The sequence below is a fragment of the Nesoenas mayeri genome (assembly GCF_963082525.1).
Source record: "Nesoenas mayeri genome assembly, chromosome: 3".
NCBI lineage: Eukaryota > Metazoa > Chordata > Aves > Columbiformes > Columbidae > Nesoenas > Nesoenas mayeri.
In genome coordinates this window covers 25,569,157-25,595,594 of record NC_137544.1, presented here as the reverse complement: position 1 = coordinate 25,595,594, position 26,438 = coordinate 25,569,157, and the positions used below count along the sequence as shown (strand labels likewise).

Sequence of the window (26,438 nt, the reverse complement as noted above, 5' to 3'; positions counted from 1 at the left end):
CCTTAAATTCTCTCCTGCAGTATTATTGTCATTCCTTTTCTCTATGTGCTTTTCATATTTCCTTGTATTTGTCTTCAGTTAATTTTATCATCTTGATTTCAAGCTATCTAACATAAGTGACATTTTTTGACTTCTAATCCTGCCTTCTGAGTTGCTTGCAAGTTCTCCCAAATAGGCATTATCTGTAAATTTGGCAAGCTTGCTGTCCATGTGATTGAACAAGCAATTAACGATAATGTTTTATACTGTTAGAGCTAGAAGGCAGCATTGCGGAAGCCTGTGTGAGATGCTTTCCCACTTCAGCAGCAAACGATTGTTCTCTGAGTCCCGCTTTCCAATCAGTTGCACATCTCCCTTATGTGAATTTAATTTAGTCTGTGTCTGCTTTGCTTGCTTATGAATGAAATGTGGGATTGTGTTGACAATATGCTGTATCAGATGCATCCCCTATATCTGTTTTGCTGTCAAAGAAAGAAATGAGATCAACTTGATAGGATTTATTTCTGACATGTCTCTGTGCAAGTCATCTTATCTCCTTACTGTTCTCCAGATGCCTACAAAGAGGTTGTTTAATACTTTGTTCCAGTGTCTCGGAAATGCTAGGGCTGACTTTTCTGTGATTCTTTAGATTTTTCTTTGCAGTCTCATTAGATACGTTGTGTTTGCCTTTCTCCAGTTTTCTGGGAACTTACTCATCCTACTAATCACTGATATTTGAGAAACTGCTTTGATTGGTTTAAGAGTAAGTTTCATTAGGCTGTGCCATCCTGAATACTCCAATTTACTTCAGTATTCCTTCAGTTGTTCTTTTCCTATTGTCTCCATGATTCTACTCTCAAATTCTTAATAATAACTGAAATAAAGTTTTAGTAATAATTAACCTTCTTTGTGAAGACTGAAACAGACAAAAAAAAGGGCATCGAACATTTCAGGCTTTTCTCTTTCACCTATTTGCTGACCTCCCTTGTTAAGTTCTACATTATATCTGCTCTCAAGCATAGCAAATTATTTGCAATACAGTGTTGTTTAGCAAACAGTTAATTATAATGGCACTACATGGTTATGCACTCAAATATAAAATAAAATTCATCTTACTTCAATGACATTACTTCACAATCTAATTCCAGACTAGACCTCAATTTCTTCCAACTGTTTAATTTCATCTCTCTTAAAATTAATTCAGTTGTGATTTTATTCCTGTGATGCTAAGAAGTGGAATTGTTCTGTATTTGTACTTATTAATAGGAAATCATTCACCAAATATAGCCAGCTTATTATCCAAACACTAAATTGTATAGCTAATTCATCTTTTTAAACAAAACCATGAAAATATGCTAAAATTACACTAAAGAAGTAGTTACATATTCTAAGTGTGACTGTAATCAAGTCAGAAAAATAGTGATACTCACCATCATATCTAAACAGAACCTCTTTCATTGGTAACCTGTAGAAAAAAAAAAAAAAAAGGAAATATAAATGAAAAGAAAGTGGAGAGGACAATATAAACTGCAGTATATTAAGCAGGCACAGTTCTACAGACTGGTGGACAACTTCTTACAGCTCCTTGTCTATTAAAAACATAATTTTCCTGCATTGTTAATTTATAACAAAGATACTGAATCTGGGACGATTTTTCATGCATTGATGTCTTTGAGGAACTATAGTGTGCACAGCAAATTTCAAAAGACAAAACATCACCTTGGTCAAATGCAAATGTTAGAGGACATTTCAGACTCATGTTGGGTTTCCACTTCTTTTTTGGACCACATCCTGGGAGGACAGAGCATGTGACCAACCTTGCATTCACATGGCATGGATGTTGTTTTCCTCCACTTTAGCAAGGATTTCGACACAGTCTCTTACAGTAACCTGGTGCCCTAACTGAGGAAGGAGGTGTTCTAGAGAGTGCATAAATAACTGCTCTGAAACTGCTCTGAAAAGTTAGTAGTCAACAATTCAAAGTCTCTGTTCCGGGTGGCCCTTCAGAGGATGCTAAAGTGAATGCTATTTGACATCTCCATCAGGGACCTGACCTGTCCAGGAAGTCTGTGGATGTTATTAACTTGGAGGGGAAAGAGAGACTGATACGCTGAGAGTACAGCTCTCATTCTCGAGGACTTTGCCAGACTGGAGGAATGGGCCAACAGGAGCTTTGTGAAAAAAGGCAAATACAAAATCATGCATCTGGCAAGGGACAAGGCTGGTGAAGAAGTGAGCAACCCCACGCAACAGTGCGGACCAGTGACTGCCTGGCTGGGTAGCAGCTCTGCAGAGAAGGACCTGAGGTCTGGCTGGTGTCAAACTGAATGTCAGTCCACCCTTGTTGTGATGAAGGGTAAGCTCATACACGGTTGCATTAATCACACCATAGCCAGCAAGTTGAGGGAAGTTATTATTCCCCTCTGCTGGGCACTACTGCTTCTGCATCTAGAACATAGTTTCCATTTTTGAGCCCTCCCAATAGGAAAGAGTTGTCAAGCAAACAGAAGAAACTCAATGGAGGACCATCAGGATGCTTGCAGGGGTTCCTTGACTACTGGAAAAGGCATATGACATATGACGGGAGGCTACAGGGCTTGTTTAACATGAAGAGAAGGTTAAGGCATACCTATTCTCTCTCTCAAGCTGTTTAAGCAGGGTTTATAGAGAGCTGAGATTTGTGTGGTGAAAGGAAAGGAGGCAACAAGTAGGGAAGTTTTAACTAGCCATAAGAAAAGATATATTTATCATAAGCGTGGCCAAACACTATGGCTATTTTTATATGATTCTTTGATTCTAATTACTTATGCACTATTTAAATATTGAATTAAAAAAAAAAAAAAGCATCCCTCTTCAGACTCCAAAACTTCAACTGTGTTCTGACTATCTATTTAGATCAAGCTCTTTTCCTCTAAAATTATTATAGAGAACGCCTGCCATTATCTAAAGGGGACCAAATAAACCAGCTTTTTCCTAAAGCCAAATAGAATTAGATTGAAGTAACCCTTCAAATGACATACAGATATTTCATACTTTCTATCATATTTATATTACTACCCTTTCAGCCTTTTTAATGTAAATTTACCATATAAATAATACATTTACAGTAATTCTTTTCATAGCAATCACATTAGAAATAAAATCCTATAAATTCATAAAATGCTTCTTCCTTGTTAATGCATGGTGATCTAATATGCCTTTTCACATCAGTAGTCTATAACTGAAGCTTTTTTACTTAAAACAAAGAGATACAGTTGAATCTGGCAAAAAGTATTGCTCGAATACCTGTTGCAAGTATCAGTTTCCTGTTTTACATATAAAGTACAAAACCAATAAATTTTAAAGCATTGTTAAAGTATAAAGCGAATAGAAAGTGTGTCTGCTGATATTTAAAGATTTTATTTGAGAATTTGCAAATGTGCATTTTTTGAACCTACTTTTCTATTTATAAATATAAGAAGACAACAGTTTGTTTCCTTTTAGTGGCCCATCCATTTAGGACATTAAAAAAATTGTCACATCTATTCCATGAAATTTCCTTTAGTAAAAACAGTAGTTATTCTTACTTTTAGTGCTCATTTGCAGGGCGATTAAATTTTCAGTTAAACGAACTGTTCTGAAGATATGGAGACAGCCTATTGCTGCAGTCCTTGGCTCGGTCAAAATAAATTACGGGTGGTGGGACTATCACTTCAGAGAGTTATTGCTCATTTTGTTCCAAAGTATTTTGGAAGATCACGGGTGAAGACAGAAGAGTTCTCATTTTGGAGGTAAGTGACCTCAAGGATTTTCTAATTTGCATCAGCTGAGAGCTTCTCTTATATGTATTGCTGTTGCTCTTTGCCTTATTATTTGCTACCTTAATCACTATGCTTAAGCTCAGTCTGTGCAGTGTTTTTTATGAGTTGTCTAAGGCCACCTAGTTCATTAGATAATTCATAATCTCTGCAAATCAGCAGTGCTGCAAAGACCACTGACCCTGCATCCCAGGTGGTGGACCAGAAGAGATGCTGATGGTGTCAGAGTTTAACACATACATGCTCTGCAGCCTAGCCAGCTACAGAACTGGCAGCGATGCTCTGCCTTACCAGTGTACACCAGCTCACTGATGTCTGCAGCACAGGGCTGTAATTTTATGCAAGACTGAAAGTAAAAACAATGTGTCTGTAATGTGATGGGTGGAGATCCCATGTTTGTGGCTCCAAGGAAAGCACAAGAAGCAACACAGTCTTTCGCCTCAGTATATCTGCACGCAGGGAAGGACCAGTCCCAGCACCAAAGGAAAGGTAAAGGTGCTTGAATGAAGGGGTTGACATTTGTGTAAAAGTGACTGCCAATACAGTTCCCTCTAGTTTCATCTGGTATCTACCACACCCCTGTTCTCACTTGACAAGGATCTTTACCTGTTGAAAAGGTAGGTGAGAGCTGATTAATTCCAGAACACCTAACCACCACCATCAGCTTCCCCCAGGCTGTCAGGATAAGCTGGAGGAGAGGACAGCCTGCACCCTGCCCTCATACCTCCTCACCAGAGCCAGGGAAGGGCACAGCCCATGCTCATCCATCTCATCCTCATAGTGATCATGATGTCAAGCCACCTGGTGGGGGAATTTTGCTCTCTGGGGTTTTCCTTGTAAATCCAGGGTACAATGTCAGTATTGTTGCTTGGAAAAACACCACTTGGGTCTGATACTGCCATTTGGGTTGGAGCTTTGATCTAATGTAAAACCTCTTACATAAACTCTTTAGTACAAGGACTCTCTTCAAAAATGAATGCGTTTTCTCCTATGTAGAATCCTTCAATGATTAATTCTAATGTTGACCTCTGAACAGGAACTCTCCTGAAGTAAATAAAGATTAAGAGCAATGTGCAACAGAACTGTAGACCTCATTGCCATTTTCACAGAATTTAAAATTTCAATAACTTTTTCTCTTAAAGTTGCTTAAAGTCGAGCAGGGCAGATCAATTGCTTCCCCAGGAGGAAAAAAAAAAGGGGGGGGGGGGGGAGGCTTTTTTTACTAAAATTCACAAAAAATTGCACAAAAGATGGTCACTGAAATTTTGTCTGAAGTAAATGGAATCATCTTTTTCTGATGAGGTCTTTTTATGACTGTTGACAGATACTATTATTATCTCAAATAATTATTGCAGATCTTTCAGGAATAACAAACAGATAAGAGAGAGTAACAGCTGCAGCAAAAGATGATAAGAAACTAAAATAAATGTATAATAGACCTAGGATTTTGCAAGTCACGTATGAATAAGGGTAATGAGTTTTAGCACTTTTAGCACCTACTTGCAATGTCCTCTTGGGACACATGCCCCATGTTCTCACTAAATAATCTGACTCAATACTGTTCTGAGAAGGATCATAATGTTATTCACGTACCATAACGGGGGCAAACACTAGATTTACTTTAAAGGAAGACAGTCAGTCTTAAAAATTACTGGTATTTCTTTTGCTTAGGTTTTACAAGAAGGGAGGTTTTACAAGAGAGAGAACACAAAATGTGTCATCTCTTGTCATTATTTCCTGACTAGCTTGTGGGGAGCCTGACCCAGCTCTTCCCACTGTGTGGACTAGTGCCCACCTGTCTAGTCATGGTCAGTTTTGTGACAAGCCCCAAGGAACCAGAACAAATACTCAGCTTGCTCAGCTTTACCAAACAGTGTCTGACATTGTTTTTATTTTGAAGCTGACTATTTGCCTCAGCTAACATTATTGTAAGTGGAGAATGATCATCACCTAGTAAGAAGTTAATCAATGGAAATACAAAGAGTATTGATAACAGCCCATGTAAATCCTCTTCTTTCCAAGTGATTGTCTTTGTTCTTTATAAATGCAACCACAATTTCATCAGAGGTCTTTATTCTACAGGTCATGGTATAAATGTTCCAACTGTTGGAGTGCATTTAAGATTTTAATGAACTGATTGATAGAAATTAGGTTAAAAGTGTTTGTTTATATATAAAGAAACTTTTAGAAAACAGTGCTATATATTTTACCTACCTTGGCGCAGACTAAGCTGGCCTTTAATCAAAGGAATTTTGCACTTCTGTTGTCATTGTCATCAATCTGGAACATGCTTACAATCTCACGTTTTCAAGGATATCTCAGTCATTGCACTCTGACTTTACTATGTCAGCATGACATGTTCCACTTTCTATACTAATCTTAACAATGCATGTTAAATTACGTGCCTTGTTTCTTAAAAGAGTTTTCTTCGAAAAGATCTCTCTTTCCATTAGATCTGCAAAGCTCTCCCTCAACTAATTGTAAAGACAAAGGATGAGAGATGTGAAACTAGCTGTTTGCTTTCTGCTAACTCATTTGCAAATACAGGAAAATCAGTTGCATTATCAGATGCTGCATTTATATATACACATGTGCACAAATACATATACACATATATACATACATGTACATACATACACATTTTAGAATGCCTGATGTAGTGCAAATCTGTTTCATCTCAACAATAAATTTATCCTCAGAACTATTCAGTCCATCTCACCACCCAATAATGAAATACCTTTACTTCAATAATATTTCAGAAACTTTACGGATGAGATGGAAGAAAACAACCTATCTGAGAAGCTCAGCAAGGTGTCTGTCGTCCGACTTAATTTTGTGAGGGCATCTTGGGGCTTCCTTTGGACAGATCCTCAGCAGAAACCATAACAACTGCTTTTAAGAGAACAAAGACATGGCTCCTGGGAGGTAGAGTGTCTGGGTTTTGGCTGGGATAGAGTTAATTTTCTTTGTAATAGCTGATATAGTGCTGTAACATTTAGATTTAGAATTAGAATAATGTTGATAATACACAGAAGTTTTAGTTGTTGGTAAGTAGTCAAGGACTTTTCAGCTTCTCATCCTGTGCCAAGTGCACAAGAGGTTGGGAGGGGACACAGCTGGGACAGCTGACCCTTAACTGAGACAGGAAGGCCATGATGAAGATTCAAATAAAAAGAGCTAGGAAGTATCTCTAAGCCTCTGACCCTGTGCACAGGAAGGCTGGGAATGTGCATGAGAATAAAAGGCTATCTTCATGTCTCATGTATTCCTGGTGCAGAACAGCAGTCTCTTAATCCAGCCAAAAAGTGAGATGTCTACTTTGTTTTTTAAATTATTTTCTCTTTTTTTAAAAACCTTTTTTTTTCCTTGGAATCCAAGATAAATTGGAAGGATATGTTAACAAGCCCTGTCAACAAACTCAGAATTCAGGCAAACCCTCTGCTTCCAACATGCAAAGGCACTTACCTCAAAACTCCCTCAAGATTTTTCAAAACAACAAGACAGTTACTCCTTTGGTAGCAATTATTGGCAAACATCCATTTCATTTATTTAAATACTCACTTTGTGGCTTTTAACAAGACTATAATAAAATTTTTAAATAATAAACTTAAAATTGCCTGTTTCTAGAATGTAATTATAATTTCTGTTTAAATTGTTCAACTCATAAAATACTAGTGAATTAATTGTGTGCATGTGCCTGGTAACCAAAAGAGGTCTCAGTGGCAAAAACTAATTCTTGTGCCGTAAATGTACTCATATTGCTATTATTGGTGGTAAGTTATGCCTTCTTACATGAATTTCTAAAATAATGTTAAAAATGTTGTTTAATTAAAGATGTTCTATTACATTCCAAAGCCTGCAGTAAAGAATATGATAGTTCATTGAATTACATATGTTTATTTCAACTTTGAGGCTGTAATTTAGCTTCATGTTCATGACCTTGTTGGACAAAAGATTTGCCTGTGTTGGCAGAACCTTTTTAAGTTTGAGATGTTCTTTCTCAAGAGAAAATTAGTGATGTGTAGCAGATCACATTGGCTCTCACTTAGTGAATTATCTAGGGTGGTAACCACTTTGGTCTTACAGTTTAGATATGTAAAAGTAGTAGGGAATTGGCGACTCAATTTAGACTTCAAGAAGATTTATGGCCTTTGAAGTCAAATAAAACTGCCACTGTATTTTGATGCTGGGCAAATTCACACTATGCGTTGTATTATATTTTCTTGACAGTCCATTATGAAATTCTCAATAACTAATTATCCTAAATGCTTCTGGTAGTTTTTGTATCTGTTATTTAAAAAGGAAGTTATAGCAATGAGAGCAAATTGTAGCATGTATGATTCAAATGGGCCTAACTGTATAATTTAACAAATCTCACTTGCTAACATCCCAACAGCACACATCAGGAACCTGAAATGATAGTGTTACTCAAAATTCACACAAGCAACAGAGACTGTAAAACAATCTTTTTTTTTTTTTTTGTCATTAACCATTGAGAATAATTAATGCTTATCTAGTCTGTGCACTGGACAAAAACAGATTTGGGAGTTCAGCACATTTTTTCTCATCAACTCTACACAAGCTACATAAATAAAATATAAAGCTAGCATGCAAATGCTTAGACCCATTAAATGACAACTGATTACCTGTTTCGAGCTGAGTGTTTCATTTTCTGGAATAGGCACTATGGGATGACTGGGCTAGCGAGCCAGGATGTCACAGGTTGTAGAGAGCATGAGATTAAAAACAGGAAAGAGAAATCAGTTATCAGTTCTATTTCTGTATAAAATATCATTAAAGTTTAATAACGTAAGCCAATACCCTCAGGCATGCAAAGCATAGCAAGGCAAGGAGAAACCTCATGTGTTCAACAGGCTCCCTGTTGAGCAGGCTCTCTCTTAATATTCTTTGTCTGTAAGAAAATCTATTTCAAGGTATGGTCTGTTGTCTGTTATATCATATTACCATAATCAGAAGGGTGAGGAATGGATAAATAACTTTCCAGTTTGAAAGAGGCATCTCAAGTAAAAATCACAGCAAGGGTCCCTGCCTTATAACACATTTAGTATGAGACAATGCACATCAAGTTATTTAAAATTACAGCTGTTTTTCTGTCACTTTGAATATCTGTCTTCTTAAATCTGCTCTAAAAGACCTCTCCTTGATCTTAAATTTCATAGACATTCATCATACAAGCATTTAAATAAAAAATGCTGTATAACAGGAATTAGTATGTGCAGAAAGCAGTTTCAGATCTCAGGCATTTTTCAGTGTTTTAAGTATTATATAACTTGCATCTGAAGTTCGATGGATGTGACTCAAGTGAAGAACCATACCAATTTCAATAAGATTATAATTAGAATACAGGTAAATAGATGAGCTTCAGTTTATAAAGGCAGTCTTAAATCATAAACTTGTGAGGTTTTCCTATATAGTGACATGGAGACATTCTCTTTAGAGTGAAGGCTGCTGAAAGTATTGGTGTTTGGGTATTTTAGGATTGTACAAAAACAAGGTTGGAAGAAGCCTGCTATTTTCAATGCATCGAAGGCATCGCTTTGCTTCGGCATTTACATCAAACAGTAATTTAACAAATAACCTGTTGCTTAAAAAAAATATTGCTCTTGCCCTAAGAAAATTAATTTTGGAACGGTGCTTTTTGAGAAGCAAGACTGATCGGCTAAACTAGCCATATAAAGAAAGAAGGATATCACAGAATGGTTGGCGTTGGGAGGGACCTCTGGAGATCATCTAATCCAACCCACCTGCTAAAGCAGGTTCACCTGGAGTAGATCACACAGAAATGTGTCCAGGTGAGTTTTGAATTTATTTTTTTTTCCAAAAAAAAAATGAAAAGGCAAGTGAATAACTTTAGGCAATACCTGTATTTATTTACTCAGTGAATTTAGACAAGGGGCTAACTTCAGGCAAAGGAAGGGTAAGGAAAGGGTGAGGAGCCCAGATCTTCTCAGTGGCCACATCTCTCTCTGCCACACACCTGGCTCTGGATTTCAGCCAGTGCTGCTGCCAAGGCAGCCCCAGACCTGACACCACCCTGCTGCTGCAGCACAGCTCCTCACAACAGACACAGGAGGAGTCCAAAAGCCTACATCAGAGACAGAAATTCTATTTCCAATCTCAGCATCTTGCAGCTACTGAGGGGGAGGCAATCTTTTTTGGTACAGAGGTACAAAGTTCTAGCAACACCTGTGGTATGTTGGCAAGCTTATTTCATTGAAATAAACCCTAGACTTGAGTTACCTGTTGCCTCACCAAAATATGACTTCTTTGTATTCCAGGTAAAATAAGAAGGGTGAATCACAAAGAAAAGAGAAAAGTAATGATCATTTTCTGTTTGCTTTCTGATGTGCAGTTAAGCTCTCTGGAAAGAGTTGTCCACTCCTTGCAAGAAAGAAAAGCTCCCTAGTCAGATAGTGATTCAAGAATGCAACAGCTCTTTCTCTCAAATTGCACGGAGAGCCAATCAATGAAAAAATGCACTTTTTTTTGTGTTATCTCATCCTCACCTTTCTTGCTGGTATTGCCTACTGTGCTAACCTGAAATGCCTCTCTGAGTCATGATTCTGCCTCACCTTGTTCCTTGAGTACGAGGTCTCAAGTCCCTCCTTAGACCTGACAAAAGCGATTATCTATTTTTGCCCAAGAAATATATTTGCTTCCTTTATTTTTGTAACATCCTCTGTTATTTTCAAACTAAAGAGCCAACATATAAAACAATCTCCATTGTTGTCTCCTCTGCATGGTGGTCAGCCCAGAGTGTTTGGAGGACACTTAACAGGACAGATAGCCAGCCTGATTAAACTCAGCCTTATACCTGAATCATATATAGTATAGCTTACAGCCCCGAGCACAGGTGAACGACCCTCACAGGGTGTGTTCATCTCTGTTGATGGTGGAAGATGACAATATTGCATTTTTAATTTCTATTCTTATTTCCTTCACCAGTTACAAAATTCTGTATTACTCTTACAAGGTTAATGGATAATTCTTTAATTTTTCCAGACATCACTTAGTTTTCTGATAATGTGACATTTTCTGTATTATTTCTAAGAAGACAAAAGGAGAGAACTAAACAAATCTGCATTTGTGGCTGCAAAAATTGTACTGAGAAGAGTAAAATGTCCTGATAATATAAGTGTTTGCAGCATATGAGTTCAAAGGGAAATTACATGCCTGGCCAAATAACCTCTTACATACTCAGTCAAGGCTTAGAAAAGAGGTGGTTATATAACATCTTGATTAGACCTTTGTTCATTTAGCTCTGTAATCAGCAAGACCTGTTTGCCTTTAAAAGGTCAGTTTATCTTTATTATGCTATGAATCACAGCTGCCTCATAAAGCTTTCTGAGGTGTTCTCAAGGCAATACCTTTTTCATAAATCTAAGTCATTCTGTAGGGAGTCTGCAACCTTTGCGAACGGAGACACAGGTTTAAAACTCTTTGGAACCAGTGAGAGATAACGCACACAAGAAATAAGAATGTTTCAACTATAGTAACCAGAGAACATTCAAGTCCACACTATTTTTTCAAACTACTCCATTAAGTCTTTAAACCACTTTGAAAATAAACTAGGTACTCCTATGAAAAAGAGTCATTGCTTCAGAATAGGGAAAATTACTGATTTCTCAAAAACTAAAATATATTTGTTTATATATGTATAACAAGCAAACTTTTAGATAAAACAATTTCATAGATAACCACTTTTTCTGGATACCAGAACACTAAATCTAAGTTACCAATAAATGCCAAAACACTCACATCAGCAGAGCAAGGACTACATTAACTAAGGGGAGAGAAAATATATAATGTAAAGGGACAATTTACAATTATGACGTCTATAGTCTCTCTGAAATGACATAGTATAAAATCCATTTCAAAGATTCACTCAGTTAAGCACCCAATTCTTTTGCACCTTTCACCTGTCTATAAAAATAAATGTAGAGTAGAAATGGCAAGCACAACAAAGATTTATAATGTACTCTCAGCCACATATGTAACAGAACATCCAGACTTACTTGCAAATCATCATTATACACTACTGTACCTGTGCATTTTTAACTTGAAGATTTCAAAACTCTCTCCAGATACTGATAAGTACCTGCACAAGAGGAACGAGTTGCACGCAGACACGGTTCCCTGACAGGTTCTCACAGGACACAGGCCTGGAGGGCACCAGGGTGGGGTGAGACTGGAAGATTTGTAACTGAATACCAGAGGCTGGAGGAGTTACAGGGTGTTGCAGCAGGAATTCCTTATCTCTAAGTGGAGCTGGAGGGAGATGCACGCAAGCCCAGCAGTGCAATTTTCCTTGGGCTGCCTTTTCCCAGGCCAAATTCAGCTTCTCATGTGGGGCTAATCTACGATGGAACTGGCTGTGAATTTTCTGCCAAAATGATTTTTCAATGGAAAAATACAAGCAACTGAAAAATGAAGCTTTTCGAAAAACATTTTGATCTCTCTTGCAAACTCTCACTAGTCATTTAGAAAATCAAAATGAAGCATTTAACCATAAGAAATCCTGTCTGTAACTGGAATATTGTGTTTTCTGACCTGGATGTTTCATTTTGGACCACTTCCACCTAATATTAAAACATATTTCGCTATCAGTGCACCTTGTGGCAATCATGATAAGAGCCTCTGTTTTCTGATGTGGGCTGATCAACCTTTGTGGTTCCTCACAGTGCTAATTTCACTATAGGTGATTATGGGAGCTGATGGCCAGTGACGGTATGAGGCCCATAACAAGGACTTAAGGCATGAGAACCACGACCTACACATGCATAGAGTAAGGCAGGAGAGGACACAAACATTTTCTAATCACATGGATTAGAACTATCTGCTTTGAGTTAGTTCATATAACCCAAATTATGCATATTAATTTCCGGAGTATTTAAATGTTTCCAAATTTTCATATGTATTGGGAAAAAAAAAAACCAACAGAATTTCCCACAACATAAGTGTTTGAAATTTCCCTCAGCATATTGTCTGTGAACTATTTATGGACTCACAGAAACTGAATTATTGCTTAGAAGAGACGATGCTTTCCTGCCCCAGGAAGGGACTCATTACTCATTGTCTTAAAACAGCCAAAGAATTTTAACTGCTTCCCTGGTGAGAGTGTGAAATGAAACACAGTTAATATTAAGAGGTCACCTTCCCTTTACATATTTTATTCACAGATTAGCTGCAAAACTGAATTAGCCCTGTTTTCTGAGCACGCTTCTCATGCAACAGAGATCTTTGAACTTAACTGATTTAAATCCAAACGACAAACTTTGACTGAATTTTCAAAAGTATACACGTATAACTGTCACCTACTATCTGAAAATTTGTATTAAGAACATAGTCTGCCTGTCCTGTAACTACTAAAATGATAGCCATCGTTTAATTAAGAAAAAGAAAAAGCTGATACCATAATTTATGTCTTTTCATATCTGACCTCTACATCAAAGTTCAGAACACTTTGCTAAAAGGAAGAAACACACTAATGCCTTGAAATTCATAAATCTCTGTAACACAGGTAAATACTGACTACATAGCTCTGGGTGTTTGGGGATAGTTTCCATCAATTAGGACGTTTTTTTCCTTCAAACTATGTTTTCTCACTGTCTTCAATAAAAAACCTACAAGCATCATTTTTGTTTCTCACATAGGTTACATGCCCACCCAATCTTGTTTGATATATTTCACTCAATAGTATATTTCTAATTTTGCTGTTAATAACAACCTTTACCTCTGTGTCTTCGATTCTTTGTAGTTTTGTCTTTTGTTTTTATTGCTATCTTACAAGCAATGGCATGTCCCCAAGTTGCAGTTCCCAATCGCCAAATCATTAATAGAGGTTATTTTTTAATATTCCCATTTTCTATGGTTTCAAATTCCCCTAGAAATGGAGTTGTATCCAGTCCAAATGCAGTCATAGATCAGGATCCTAGGAGAAGAAACAGCCTCCGAGCTATGGCAAGCTTGCCCCCATCACCATGGGCCACATTACAGAATCCCCTTCACAAACCAACAGAGACATTAGAAACAGATACTAGGAGTGTTGTAGCATTTGTGCTGTTGTGTTTCCTTTCATTGTTCTCCTAAGATGTGTGCTCACATATTAATATGAAGATACAAAAGTCTAAGATAGAGACATTTCAGAAATGAATTGTTAGCTAGGACCAGAATTTCTATGATATTTGATATTGTTTTATGTATTTAAAATGTCTGCCTGAAATCCACTACGCAGAAAACTAAACACAATCATCCTAGAAAGCCAGGCATAAGACTGAACCGAAGTTTTATGTTATGTAGAGACTTCTAAGAATGAAGATGAAGCATTTTAAAGCACTTTCTGGCGCTTGGGACTGGTTTAAGCTATCCCAGCAGAGGCAGCCTGTATAAATGAGAAAGCAGAAGACAACAGAAAGGGCTGTAAGTATGTTCCAAGCAGAAACCTGGACACTTCTCAGCACACCATTTACTAGCAGCCACATTTTGTTTTCTAAGTATGGAAAGTGCCTGCTGGGGTTTGATCCTACCATGTTCAAGAAAGCAACATTTTGTGTGGTTTTTTTCTAAATGAACAGGACTATGCCAAAAAAGTATCAGGATCCTACCAACAATAACTTCTCCTAGTGGAAATAAAACAGCAAGGCTCTCAAAATTGCCTAAGTACCCAGGCCAAAAGGAGTGACACAGTAATCAATTCTCTTTTTCCCTTTGGAAGAGCTGTCTCTGCAGGAGTGGGCAGCAAAGTTCTTTCCAGGCACTGACAGACTTAAGATGTCTCTACATTAAGTGCATGCTGCTGTGTCTCCTATTGAACCTAAGCTACCTTCATGTTCTGTTGCTAATTTGATGGTTTTGAAGAGAGCGATTGATTACCAAGCTATGATCCTTCTAAAGTGCTTTTGAATAAATACCGTTCTTTACAGACAAGCTGAGCTAAAACCCTAGAGGCATTTTCTGCAGTTAAGATCAAACCAAGTCCAAAATAGTAGAAATGTCATCTAAATATGATATGATTAAAATAGCTCACTAAGCCCAAGTAATGCAATAAAAGAATATACAAAGGAGACACAACAATGTTAAGCATTAATATTTCCTCAACAATGAGGTCCAATTTGTAGCACAACACTAATGAACTGGCTTGTTCGCCTTTGATTTCTTTTTCTACACTAAAGCAATTGTTCTGGATCACAGATAACAGAAAGTTGATCAACCACAATATACCTGCACAAGTACAGTATTTAAATATTGAAGTTCAAAGGAAAAAAGAAAACTCTCCTCTAGAAATAAAAGCAGCTGGGATGATGTCTGCAAGAAAAGTGCTTTTCCATGGCAACCTTGAAAGGCTGCCGTACTTGCAGAACGTCAGTTCTTACTATGCTACTATTAATGAAACTCCAATGAGGTAAACACCACTGATTTCATTTAAAAAATAATAAAGATTCCCTTTAAATATTCTGCTTACCTATGAGCCTGCAGACCTGCAAGTGATTACGGAAGGCTGACACTTCCAATATGACAATATTTACTGATTTCAAGAAAACTTCATTTAGGTCCAGGTAGAGAAATGGTAATTTTTTAACATTTGTCATACATCTTTAAAAAAGCCAGTGCTCTCTAATCCATTTTCAAGGCTTTGCTGCTAAATATTTAACTGAAAGGGAGACTTTCACAGGGATGTACATGAATTGTGTGCTCAGCCCTTGCTGACAGAAAGAAAAGGGAGTTGGAACATCAATAGGGACTGAGAGGTGGTCGCCAGCTGCGGGAGCTACACCCGCTCATTCACCTGGGCAGGTCACAGTATCACAGTATCACAGTATCACAGTATGTTTGGGATTGGAAGGGACCTCAAAAGATCATCCAGTCCAATCCCCCTGCTGGAGCAGGAACGCCTAGGTGAGGTCGCACAGGAACATGTCCAGGCGGGTTTTGAATGTCTCCAGAGAAGGAGACTCCACAACCCCCCTGGGCAGCCTGTTCCAGTGTCTGTCACCCTTACTGAGAAGAAGTTTTTTCTCAAATTTAAGTGGAACCTCTTGTGTTCCAGCTTGATCCCATTCATTCCTTTCTCCTTCAAAATGACAGATGGTTTCCCAGAATGTAATGCTCCCTGCCCACACAGATATTTACATTGATTGTCTTTCCATATGAATCACTGAATATCCCAGTTTGGAAGGGTCCAACCTTTCATGGGAAAGGGAGCTTAGATGAGGTTATCTAGTGCCCTATCCTAACACATCTTTAAAACCTCCAGTGATGGGGACTCTACCACATCCCTGGGGAAGCTGTTTTAGTGATTGATTATTCTCACTGTAAAAAAATGCTTTCATATAACAAGATGAAGCCATTCCCATTGCAAGTTGTATCGATTGTTCCTTGTCTTCTCCATGTGGCTCCCTGTGAAGAGTCTCCATCCTCTTTGTAGCCACCCTTTAAGTACAGGAATACTGTAATGAGGTCTTCCCTGAGCCTTCTCTTCTCCAGGGAGAAAAGACATAATTACTTCAGTCTTTCCTCATAGAGCAGGTTCTCCAGCCCTTTGATTATTTCCATAGCCTTTCTTTGGACCCTCTGCGGAGTCCAGAACTGGACACATTATTCCAGGTGCAGTGTTGTACTCTTCCATTCTACACAGTCCTCAGTTAAAGGCTGGAGGGATTTCCTGCAGAAGCATGCTTTGGAGTTAACCACAGAGCTGAATGTTACCTCAGGCTCCCCAATGCTGCAATGGTTGTGCTCAAGTCCATTTTTCTGAGCTGTTTCATTCCAAACAAAATGAAAAGGAACTTTTTTTATAATAAAAAAATTTGACTCATATAATTATTCAAGACCAGGGTGTGTAAATTAGGGCAGCAGCCCCTGGTGTGTGGGGAACAGTGTGAGGAAAGAGACAACAAGGGAGATGACAAGGCCAATAAGAACAGAATCAGCTCACTTGAGTGGGTGACATTTTTATTCCAGAAGTAGCCTGTGCACAGATGAGAGAAGAGAGCCTTCTCTGCTCCTCTTCCAGGAGGACAGACACAATACCTCTGTTCTCACTGCTTCTTCCCATCAAAGCTAAAACCACCTTGTGAAACACAGATTTCATCATAATCTACAAGATCTGCTAGGTCTATCTTTCAGCTTCATCTATGCAATTCCATCAGCTAAGACGATTCAGGTGCTTGGTGGAGCTTCAATCGAAACCAACCTGGCACTGGCTCCAATCTGTCTAAACAACAGCACAGTGTCCTTTCTGTAAAGCATTTCAGATAGAGACAGCTGCTAGTTTATTATGCCCTAAGCCAACGAATTAAATGATACTGTTTTTAGGAGCTCATCGAATCAAACCTCCCTAATATAAGACACAAGTGATCATTCTGGTTTTTCCCATATCCCATTTCCCACTTATGAGGGAACAGTGGTTTAAGGTAATGTTTTAATAAAAGTGCAAGTGAAGAGTATCAAATCCATTCACTGGCACATCCTGTCCATTCTCCATAGTGTATTCACAACATATTTCAGATGACTGTAAGAATTTATGCCAGTGAGTTTTGCCCTCTAGTGGAAGATGAAGCAAAATACAAGTTACAGTTAGAAATGTAACATATATGTATAGAGTGACTGCGAGAACACTGGCCATGTGTTTACTGGATGGCTGGAGACACGGCAAGCAAGTCATGGTGCATATTGTCCCTTATCCTCATGAGTGAAGAGGGAAAACTGCAGGGAATTTACGGAGCTGACAGTCCAGGTTAAGTAGAGAATGGAAATAAATTCTCACGATGTCAGGATTTTGCTTACAGAACAGGTCTAATGGTATGAAATTTCAACAGCTGGTGCTGTGTCTACTGAACTGTGCTTTTTGTTCCTTTAATTATTTATGACAATGAGTTAAATAAATTCTTTTGAAAGACATGAGTAACTCATACTATGGTTGGGTGGCACAGAAGACAGGGTTATTGCAAGAAATAATAAGCAAATATCATCAGGGTTTTTATCAACATATATTGACTCAGACATTAAATATTGATCATGTGAATAAGATCTAAATTAATATACCTTTGGTTATCAAAAAAATGTAAATATTACAGACCAAAACAGAAACACTAAAAAAAATTTCTGAAGTAGTGAATATTTAATTCTTGTGTAAATAAAACTGTTTGTATTAAACTAGGGCAGTACTGACATCTGATTATTCTGTTTCTAAAAGTACTGGGACACACCTACCTAGAGAGTGACATCAGTTCAGAACTACAATGCATTTTATAAAGGTATTTACTAGCACTACTAGTAATGCTTAAAAATCTTACCTATCTCTGACAATTGAGTTTGTCTCCTTCTGTATAAGTTAACCTTATCTTAATTGGTTGAGACTTTAAAATTACTGTAAATAAGTAAATAATTAAAACTATTTTAAACACTAGGAACCAATCGATGGTAAACTGAGTTACACTGAAAATTCTCCAAAAAATATGTTTGTCTCAAAAATCTTTATCATTCTCATCTATCTTGCTTCAGAAGATCTAATTATTGAATTTTTTGTAGTAATCATGGTTGAAATCATAGATTCCCATGTATTTTCACTATAATCTTATGGGATGGAAGAGAGAACTTGCTGCATTAACTAAATTAAGGAATACATTTGGAGAAACAAAAAGTGTTATCATTGCATGTGGTCTTGACCAAAGTCAGCAGCCTGTTTCACCTACATGATGAGAGAGATAGCAGTGGGAAGTCAGTCAAAAGCCCAAATGTGTGAACATTTTTTGCTTAAATTGTCACAGTAGGTCATACCAGGGCCTCATCTAAAATGTAGCTCTCCCAATTAGCTCCTTGATGACAAAATCATTCAAAATGCTGCTGCAGAAGGATTTGAAGTAAAACCAAATGAACCTCTGAGCTTTTCTTTGTTACAGAATATAGCACTCTGCAGTGAATTCTGGGCTACGGATGATGATACTCAGCCCTAGAATGTTGTAGACTTAAATACAGAGTCAGAGTTCAATGTGACAATAAGAATATATAAAATATACATAATACATAAAAAATTAAAAATAAAATAAAAGTTATTTACAGATGTGCTTACAGAAAAAAAAAAACCCCACACATGTGAAACACATTTCCTAACGGGGAACAGTAAAAAATGACCCAAGTAAGAGAGCAAATTTATGTTATACAGGGAAATGGAAGAAATCAAAGAGATAGAATCATAGAAGTACAGAATAGTTTGGGTTGGAAGGGACATTTAAAGGTCATCTAGTCCAACCCCCAGTGATGATGTAGCTCTCATATTTACATTTTACAGGAAAAAAACTGTTAATGTCAGAGAGGTGTGGCTGCATTTATCAGTTTGCAAAGCTCACAAATGTTGTTTGGAATGACAAAAGTTCCTTGAGATATAGAATTGTGGATGAAGAGGCCTCATAATCAACACTGTATGAGTGGAATGCAAATACTCAGGCTGGGCTGTCCTACGGCCTCTACATTCAGGAGAGTTTTGGGTGCACAGTGCTATGGGAAGTCAGAATGGCAGCAAATTTTCCCTATTTCAGATTATTCAGCATGAATATCCCTTTTGAGAAAACAGCTAATATGATATACCAAAAAATAATCTTCACACAACTTTTCCCTGCCTTATTCATTTTCTTATACAAATTTCTTAGTTTCTAGCAGTGTTTTCATTAGCAACAGCATGTACCCATTTTCAATATAAAAACTGACTTCAATGGTCATATGAACTGTTTGTTTGTTCATGTGAATGTCCTGCAATGAACCAGGAAACCTGTCAAAAAATACTTGAAAAAATCTTTGCTGCCTAAATAAATGTGTCAGCTTGATTTAGTAAAAACTGAAACAGAACAAAACCCTGCCTAGAAGATATGAAAAGGTACTAAAAGACAGAATGGAAGGCAGGGTTTAGTTTTAGTTAGTTAGTCCATCCTAATAAGTGAGTAAAATAGTAAATTCTATAAATCCTACAGGACAGAAGGGCCAACTTCAGACAACATTGACACTGTTGTCATTGCCTGTTAAGCTAAATTATGTTTCTAGATAGGGAGATAAAGGTGATTCCAGGCATTTCTTCAGAGTCTGACAGCTGACCAACATCTGCAGAGATGATGCTTCTCTCCCGAGCAGTCTTGGTTCCCAATGTGCCTGAAACTAGTAATGCATATTTCACCCTGGTGCTTCCCCTCATGAGGAAACCGTGACAGACCCTAAAGAAACAGCAGCTGATGCCCATGTTTTAACCTCTTGCATCCCAAGTCAAGCACACTGTACATCTCAGAGTGGGATTATCTCTCCCGGCATCAAGGTTTGAGCATTTGCAGCCAAATTCTGTGTTAGAAAAAGAGGACGTGGGAGGGATGCATCTAAGTGTTTCAAACAGCATCTTCCATGGACTTCCACAACTGATGCTTTTTTAACAGCAGAAAGGGGCTCTCTTGAGGTGTGGTAGATACCTTGTGCTGGCTACTCTTCAAAACAGTAATGAAGACCTAGTGCCCCATTTTCACCTCAACAAAGCTCATTACCATCCCTGTCACCCCCAGACATTTGACTACAGAGATTTTGTCTAACTTCTTCACTGCCATTTCAAAAAGGACACCGATGTCGGCAAGGGTGCAATTATTCCCTTTGATTTGGCAAGAGACAACTGCTTGCCAGTATGACAAATATCTCTGGAAAAGCCTGTATTTCTTTCATCTTAACCTCCCTTTCCTCAGTTCCCAAGAAAAAAGAAATAGCCCATTACTTTAGTTTGGGTAAATGTTTGAAGTAATCTGAGAATGAGGGATAAAATAGATAATTCCTCCCTTAGAGAACAAATGGTTTGAATGAAGACAGGTGTGACCCCTGTCCTAGCTGGTCTGGAGGTAGCAAGCCCTGACATGACCTATGCCAAGGGAAGGAAAAGCAATATCTCCAGGGATGTTGGAGATGTGGTCTTGTCTAAGATGCATCTCCCAGAGCACCTGCTGGCACTGAATCCTAATGACTCAGCTGAATTCAGCCTAGAGTTAAAAGGATTAAAGCCTGAGAAAGCTCTTGAATCACACCACACTCGATGCTCACCTTATTGTACAAAGAGTTGTGGCTGTAAGGGCTATAAGGACTCTCGTGAAAATCACACGCGATGGAAGACAAGTGGCTGAAAGGTCCAGGGTTAAGACAGTCAGTGAGAGAGATGGACGAAGGACGCAAAGGGGACTTAGTTGGAGGGATCAGTTTAGTTGGATACAGAGGGTGTGGGAGACCAGTCTCTTATGGGGAAAAAAAAAAAAAAAGCAAACAAAAAGAGATTAATGCAGGAGAAAAAGCAGCTTTGGACAGACTTTGGACAGAAAGCAAAGTGCTTGCCTTACACCTTTTTTTACATTTCAAAGGGCTTGACGGTTAACTAGGAGAGATACCCTACCTTCATGCCAAGACAATTGCTTTACACTAAGCACTTTCATCAGCATGACAGTATGCACACAAACACCTGCTGTAGGATGCACTGGATTCCAGTGCATCTCCCTCCTGCAGCTCAACTCATGCTGTCATGACAGAAAAGCCCAGAAGGATCTTGTGCTAAGACGAAATGGCCACATTTTATAGTGTCTGGGAGGTACAAAAGAAAGTGTGCCTTATCTATGCACTAGTAGGACCACTTCAGGCTTTTTAACAAGACTCTAACAAGCCTTTAAGAGTTAAACCAGTGAAGGTGAGCACACAATATATTTCACTACTGCAAACTGTCAGCAGCTAATAGTGTTTCTAGTTAACCACAAACAAACGAACAAACGAACAAAAATCCAACAACAAAAAAAAATCGCATATGTGCTTTTTGCACCTAAAGGAAAAAATCTTAAAATAAAAGAATAAAATAAAATAAAATAAAATAAAATAAAATAAAATAAAATAAAATAAAATAAAATAAAATACTTGGGCTAGAGTCAAGGAGGCATACCCAGCTTTTGCCACAAACCTTATGCTTGAGTTTTGCCAAGGCTGTTAACACCATGCACCCCGAATTCTCACCCTCTTGGCTGGCTGAGTCTAGACCAGAAACTCCCCTGCGTGCTGTGTCTTTGAGCTCAAGACCGAGAAAATTTGTGACAAGAGCTGCGATTAGTTCCAACAGAAGTTAATGTCCTGCTCACCAAAAGGGTGAGCATGAGCAAAGGAGCAGATCAGAGCCTGGCAGTGGTGAGAGCAGCTGGAAAGGAACCAGACAACAGCTGCTTCACACTGATCTTGCCTCCTTTTGCTCCTCCTCCAAGGCACCATCCCTATCTCTATTCCTGATAAACCTGGGCAAAGTGGACTCACAGCTTCATGCCAAGTATAACTAATATCTCTATATTTTATCCTTATCTTGTTCTTCCATTGTCCAAAGTGGTTTATTTTTTTTCATGACAAAGGAGTCTATGTACATACTTGTTAATAACTATTTGTAAACACGTGAATTCTCCAACTTCATTATGAGTTGTTTTCTTATTACTGTGTAAAAAATGCCTCACTTTTTCCCTAAAAAAGTTCCATTTCCCCAGTTTTAATTGAAAATTTTCATGAAGCCATCACATCAGCACTGCTCATGAGTTACGTATGTTATACTTTCAATATATTTTGTGGTGTTCTTTTGAACAAATAGAAGCACAGTTGCAAAATTCCTGAAACTTTACTGAACTGTACTAGGAAAGGGAAAAACAATCTTTCCTATGATGGGGAAATTTCCTTCTCCAGTAAGGCTATCTAAAAAAGTGGGAAGCTTAATTCTGTCAGACTGGAACCTCAGAAATGCTACAGACTGTGTGTAACAAGTGTTTGATGGGGAGTTATCCACTGAATAGCCGAAAAAAGGGCAGCATAAACTAATCTAAGAAAATGCCAAAATAATAAAACAGGATTTTTCCTTGTTTTGTAAATTTTATTGGCAAAACAATGTCGATCTATATACAGTGTACTCAAAACACAGATAAAAAAGACCTAGCTGTGAGCTGAGCTACATAATTTTCAGATGATCTTTACTAATTTAGGAATCTCTTTTTGTCTCTTGGCCTAGGAAAATAATGACATATCATTTCAAGATTGCCAACCTGAAAGTTCATTCAAAGTAAACCAATATATTATTATTTTCTCACTTCCGACACTATAATTCAACACAGGCAGTGCAATAAGATATATAAATTAATAATTAAAAATATTTCTTTGAACTATGTGCATGACAACAGCTGCCTGTTAAAACAGCCTTTTCCAAAAGGGGACATTACTTTAATGAAGCAAAAAACAAACAAACTACTCTCTGTTGTGAAAAAAAAAAATCAATAAATATGTGTGCTCAACACAAGAACATGAGCTTGAAGGTCAGCAGTTATGGCTCGCTGCATCATTATGTCTCAAACTGAATGTCACCCATATAGTCACGAGTGCCCAGTGTCACAGTGGGAGGTTTGGCAGGGAGGGGAGGTACTGCAGAAGTCTAAGAAAAATCAAAAGAGAGACATTAATAAAGCTGATGCCACCTTGAACCTCATTTACTCTGTACTGGGCTTGAAGATGCAGTCTGAAAAGGTCTGCCCTTTCAAGATGGGCTGAGTAAAGGACGACCAGTAACATTACCCAGGGAGGATGTTGTTGGCAATGGTATTAGAAAGAAAGGAAAATGCAGAAGGAGGGAGAGAAACGTAAGAGCTGAACCTCCCAGCAGGACTTGGAAAATCTCCAAAGAAAACCAGGGAAAATCAGCAACACTATAAGCAGTTCTGCCCTTCACCCACAGTAGATGCCTACTAAGTTCTTATTTGAGGACAAGTGGACTAGCACCAGCTCTTCTACAGAAAGCCTAGCTGCTAGTCTCTTAGTTTTAATTCACAGCTCTCATATCCCATGAAAGCAGCCAGTTTACCTGATTTAGGGGTAATATTTGTGGGAACACCTCCCGCTCTTTGGAAGCCAACTGCTGTGCAGCCAAAAATGCTAACTACTGAGAGAGGGTGAAGAGGGAGGGTGAGTGTCCTTATAGATTAACAACCCTGTGGTAGGGTCAACCACTGCAATTTTCAAGCTGTTGTCTGAGCAGTGAGCCTGGTTCCACAGGCAGTGCTGCAGCTCATTTACAGGCACTAAAACCCCTCAGGAGAGTTTCACAGATGCTGTAAGATTGCGAACATCCTCATGTGGTCACTCAAGTCTCCTCCACTCGCAAGGGACTTCATCAGTCCCATAACCTACTTTGAGAGGCAAGAGCTGAAATCATAAGCATATGCTGGCATGTTCAGCAGTTTGCTGTTTTCCACAGATATGGCTATTATCGTGCTATCAATTGTTGTATTAGACCACCACTAGAATCAGATAGCCATTCCTCACACAAACAAAACCAATTTATTTAAGTCAGTGAATCCATCCAACTACAAGTCAAAGTACTCCCTTCTTCAAAACAAAGATGTCCTAATAGACATCTCCCAAAATAACGAGTATTTTACAGCAACCTCTGGTATTTCTTAGGTTATGATAAAATACCTATTTATTAGTACTTTAAAGAATATGACGTTGATCTTTAAATAAATGAAGCAAAACTGAGCACACTCATTGTGAAATTAACTTTTCCGTCTATCAAATTCAGTTTATTATTTGTTTAGTTTAATACATAGCTTTTATATTAAATAATTTTGGCTTCGATTATGACAACCACATTTATTCATGGACTTATTAGGTCCTCAGTCCTTCAGTAATATGCATCATAAGTAATATATAAGGTAGGAACATAAGTAATATATAATGTGTAAGTTGACAGGATTTTACAATTATCTTGAAATGTCAGAAAGCTTCAAAGTATGGCAATAACCCCAGGTTTGTATTTGCCAAAAAAAATACAAAGTTTGATGATTGCATCATCCCTTCATTAGCAAAACTACAGCCAGCAGAATCAGTGCCCAGACCTGTTGAAAGGGAGGTATGAGCTGCCCCTGCCTTTGCAGAGAGGCCCCGCTGAGGTGGCCTTGACCAGAAACTCTGTAGCAGCAGCTCAAAGTCAGTTCTCCTCGTCTTTCATCCCAGGCAAATGGCAGCACAGTGCCTTGGCATCAGAAGGTTATCAGGAAGTTACAGCATGAAAAACTCATTATGAACTCACTTGTGGTCTCTGAAGTAAAATATTCACAGTCAATCTCAAAAGTTCAGAGATAAATTGTAAATTATCACTTTTATTCCTTTTTTTCTTATGTTTTACAGAAACTGTACATTCTGTAGAAACCTAGAGAATGAGAAAACTTCTGATGCCACCCATATGTGTTGCTGAAATCCACTAATACTACAAATAAATCTTCCTCTGTTTGTAATTCTGTAGTACTCTTAAGAAACACTGGCTTTGCCCTACAGCAAGTTAGAGATATGGGGAAGAACAGGAAAAACTAAAATGAAAATCTAAAAAAAAAAAAAACCAGTTAAAAAAAGAAAAAGAGAGGACTGCCATTGCTAAAGTCTCTCTCTAATTTGAGAGGGGCACAGAAGTAAAAGAAATCCAATTATTAAGGTATTTTATTCACATCACGTCTGACATGAGGACTATTAGCTTCATTTTACTACCCTCCAGCTGGAAGATTCCAAGCATACTGGATAGGTTAATAATAAGCTCCTACAGGGGTACTCAGATTACGTATCCCAGTTAAGGTTTAATTCACAATAATGCACGCAAGCACAGTCTGGCAGAACCATTTATCTGGGGTTTGAGATAATGCCCCACACAAGCCTGCAAAGCTCAAGTTGTATTTTTTTCAAAGTGGTCCTGTGGCTTTATGCAGAGTTCTTTGGGAGAAGACAGCACTTTGGCTGCCCCATGGGCTGCCCATTAATGCCCCTCCCATGTGGCAGAAGAGCTGTCCCCTCAAGCTGTGGAGGCAACTGAATACAGACCTGGGGGAGCTACACACTGAGGAGTGACAGGGAAAATCACTGTAGTTCTCTGCAGTCTCCCTTGGGGAGGGAAGAATGAACTTTGCCCAGTCCTTGCAGTCCTGATTTCTTTTTAAAGAGGATCAAGGTCTGGACCCCAAATGGAGGAAGCACTTTCTAGTAGATCTGATGCAGACACCTGCTTGACAGGACAGCACAGGATTTCTACTTTCTTTTGGACAGTGTTTCCTACATACATCATTAAAAGGTCCTCTCCTCAACTTACAGATTTTTAGATCACCAAAAAACATACCCCTGTAGAAAACCCAGCTGCCCATCTAGCTGAGGCTAAAAAATCCTTTAGAGTGAGAGTTACTCACCTGCTCAGTATCTTGATCACTGATTTCTTCAAGGTACTTTTTAAAAGGATTGGGTTGGTAGGGCTCCTCCTTTTGCTGTGCACTCTTCGCTTTCACCAGCACAGGACGAATGACACCAGGTTTTGTCTAGACCCATAGCACACCCAGGAGAAAGAGATCAAAGAAAAATAAAATACTTTATAATTTACAGAATATTTATTAGACAAGTCAATTCCAGTGGGGCTACACTGACTAGATTTTTTTAAAAATTATTAATAACGCTTCACCACCAAAATTATTCATGCTGCCTGGCCTACTTTTAGTAAAGATTGTGGACAGAAATGGTAAGAGCTGTTTTTAAGCACAGAACCTCATCACTGACATTTATTTGTTACTAACACAAAAATAGATGCTGGGGTGT

General features: G+C 38.2%; 1 protein-coding gene across 1 annotated transcript in view; it reads right to left on the bottom strand.

Moving 5' to 3' along the window:
- The window catches only part of MLIP (muscular LMNA interacting protein), a gene marked incomplete at its 5' end in the record, with an annotated part of 108,496 nt that overhangs the window by 988 nt on the left and 81,070 nt on the right, over positions 1-26,438 (bottom strand). The window contains 3 exons of the mRNA XM_080343081.1: positions 1,410-1,444; positions 8,423-8,476; positions 26,039-26,164. Of these exons, the coding sequence (XP_080199207.1) occupies positions 1,418-1,444; positions 8,423-8,476; positions 26,039-26,164 (207 nt within the window). The 3' untranslated portion in view covers positions 1,410-1,417. The remainder of the gene's footprint in view (positions 1-1,409; positions 1,445-8,422; positions 8,477-26,038; positions 26,165-26,438) is intronic.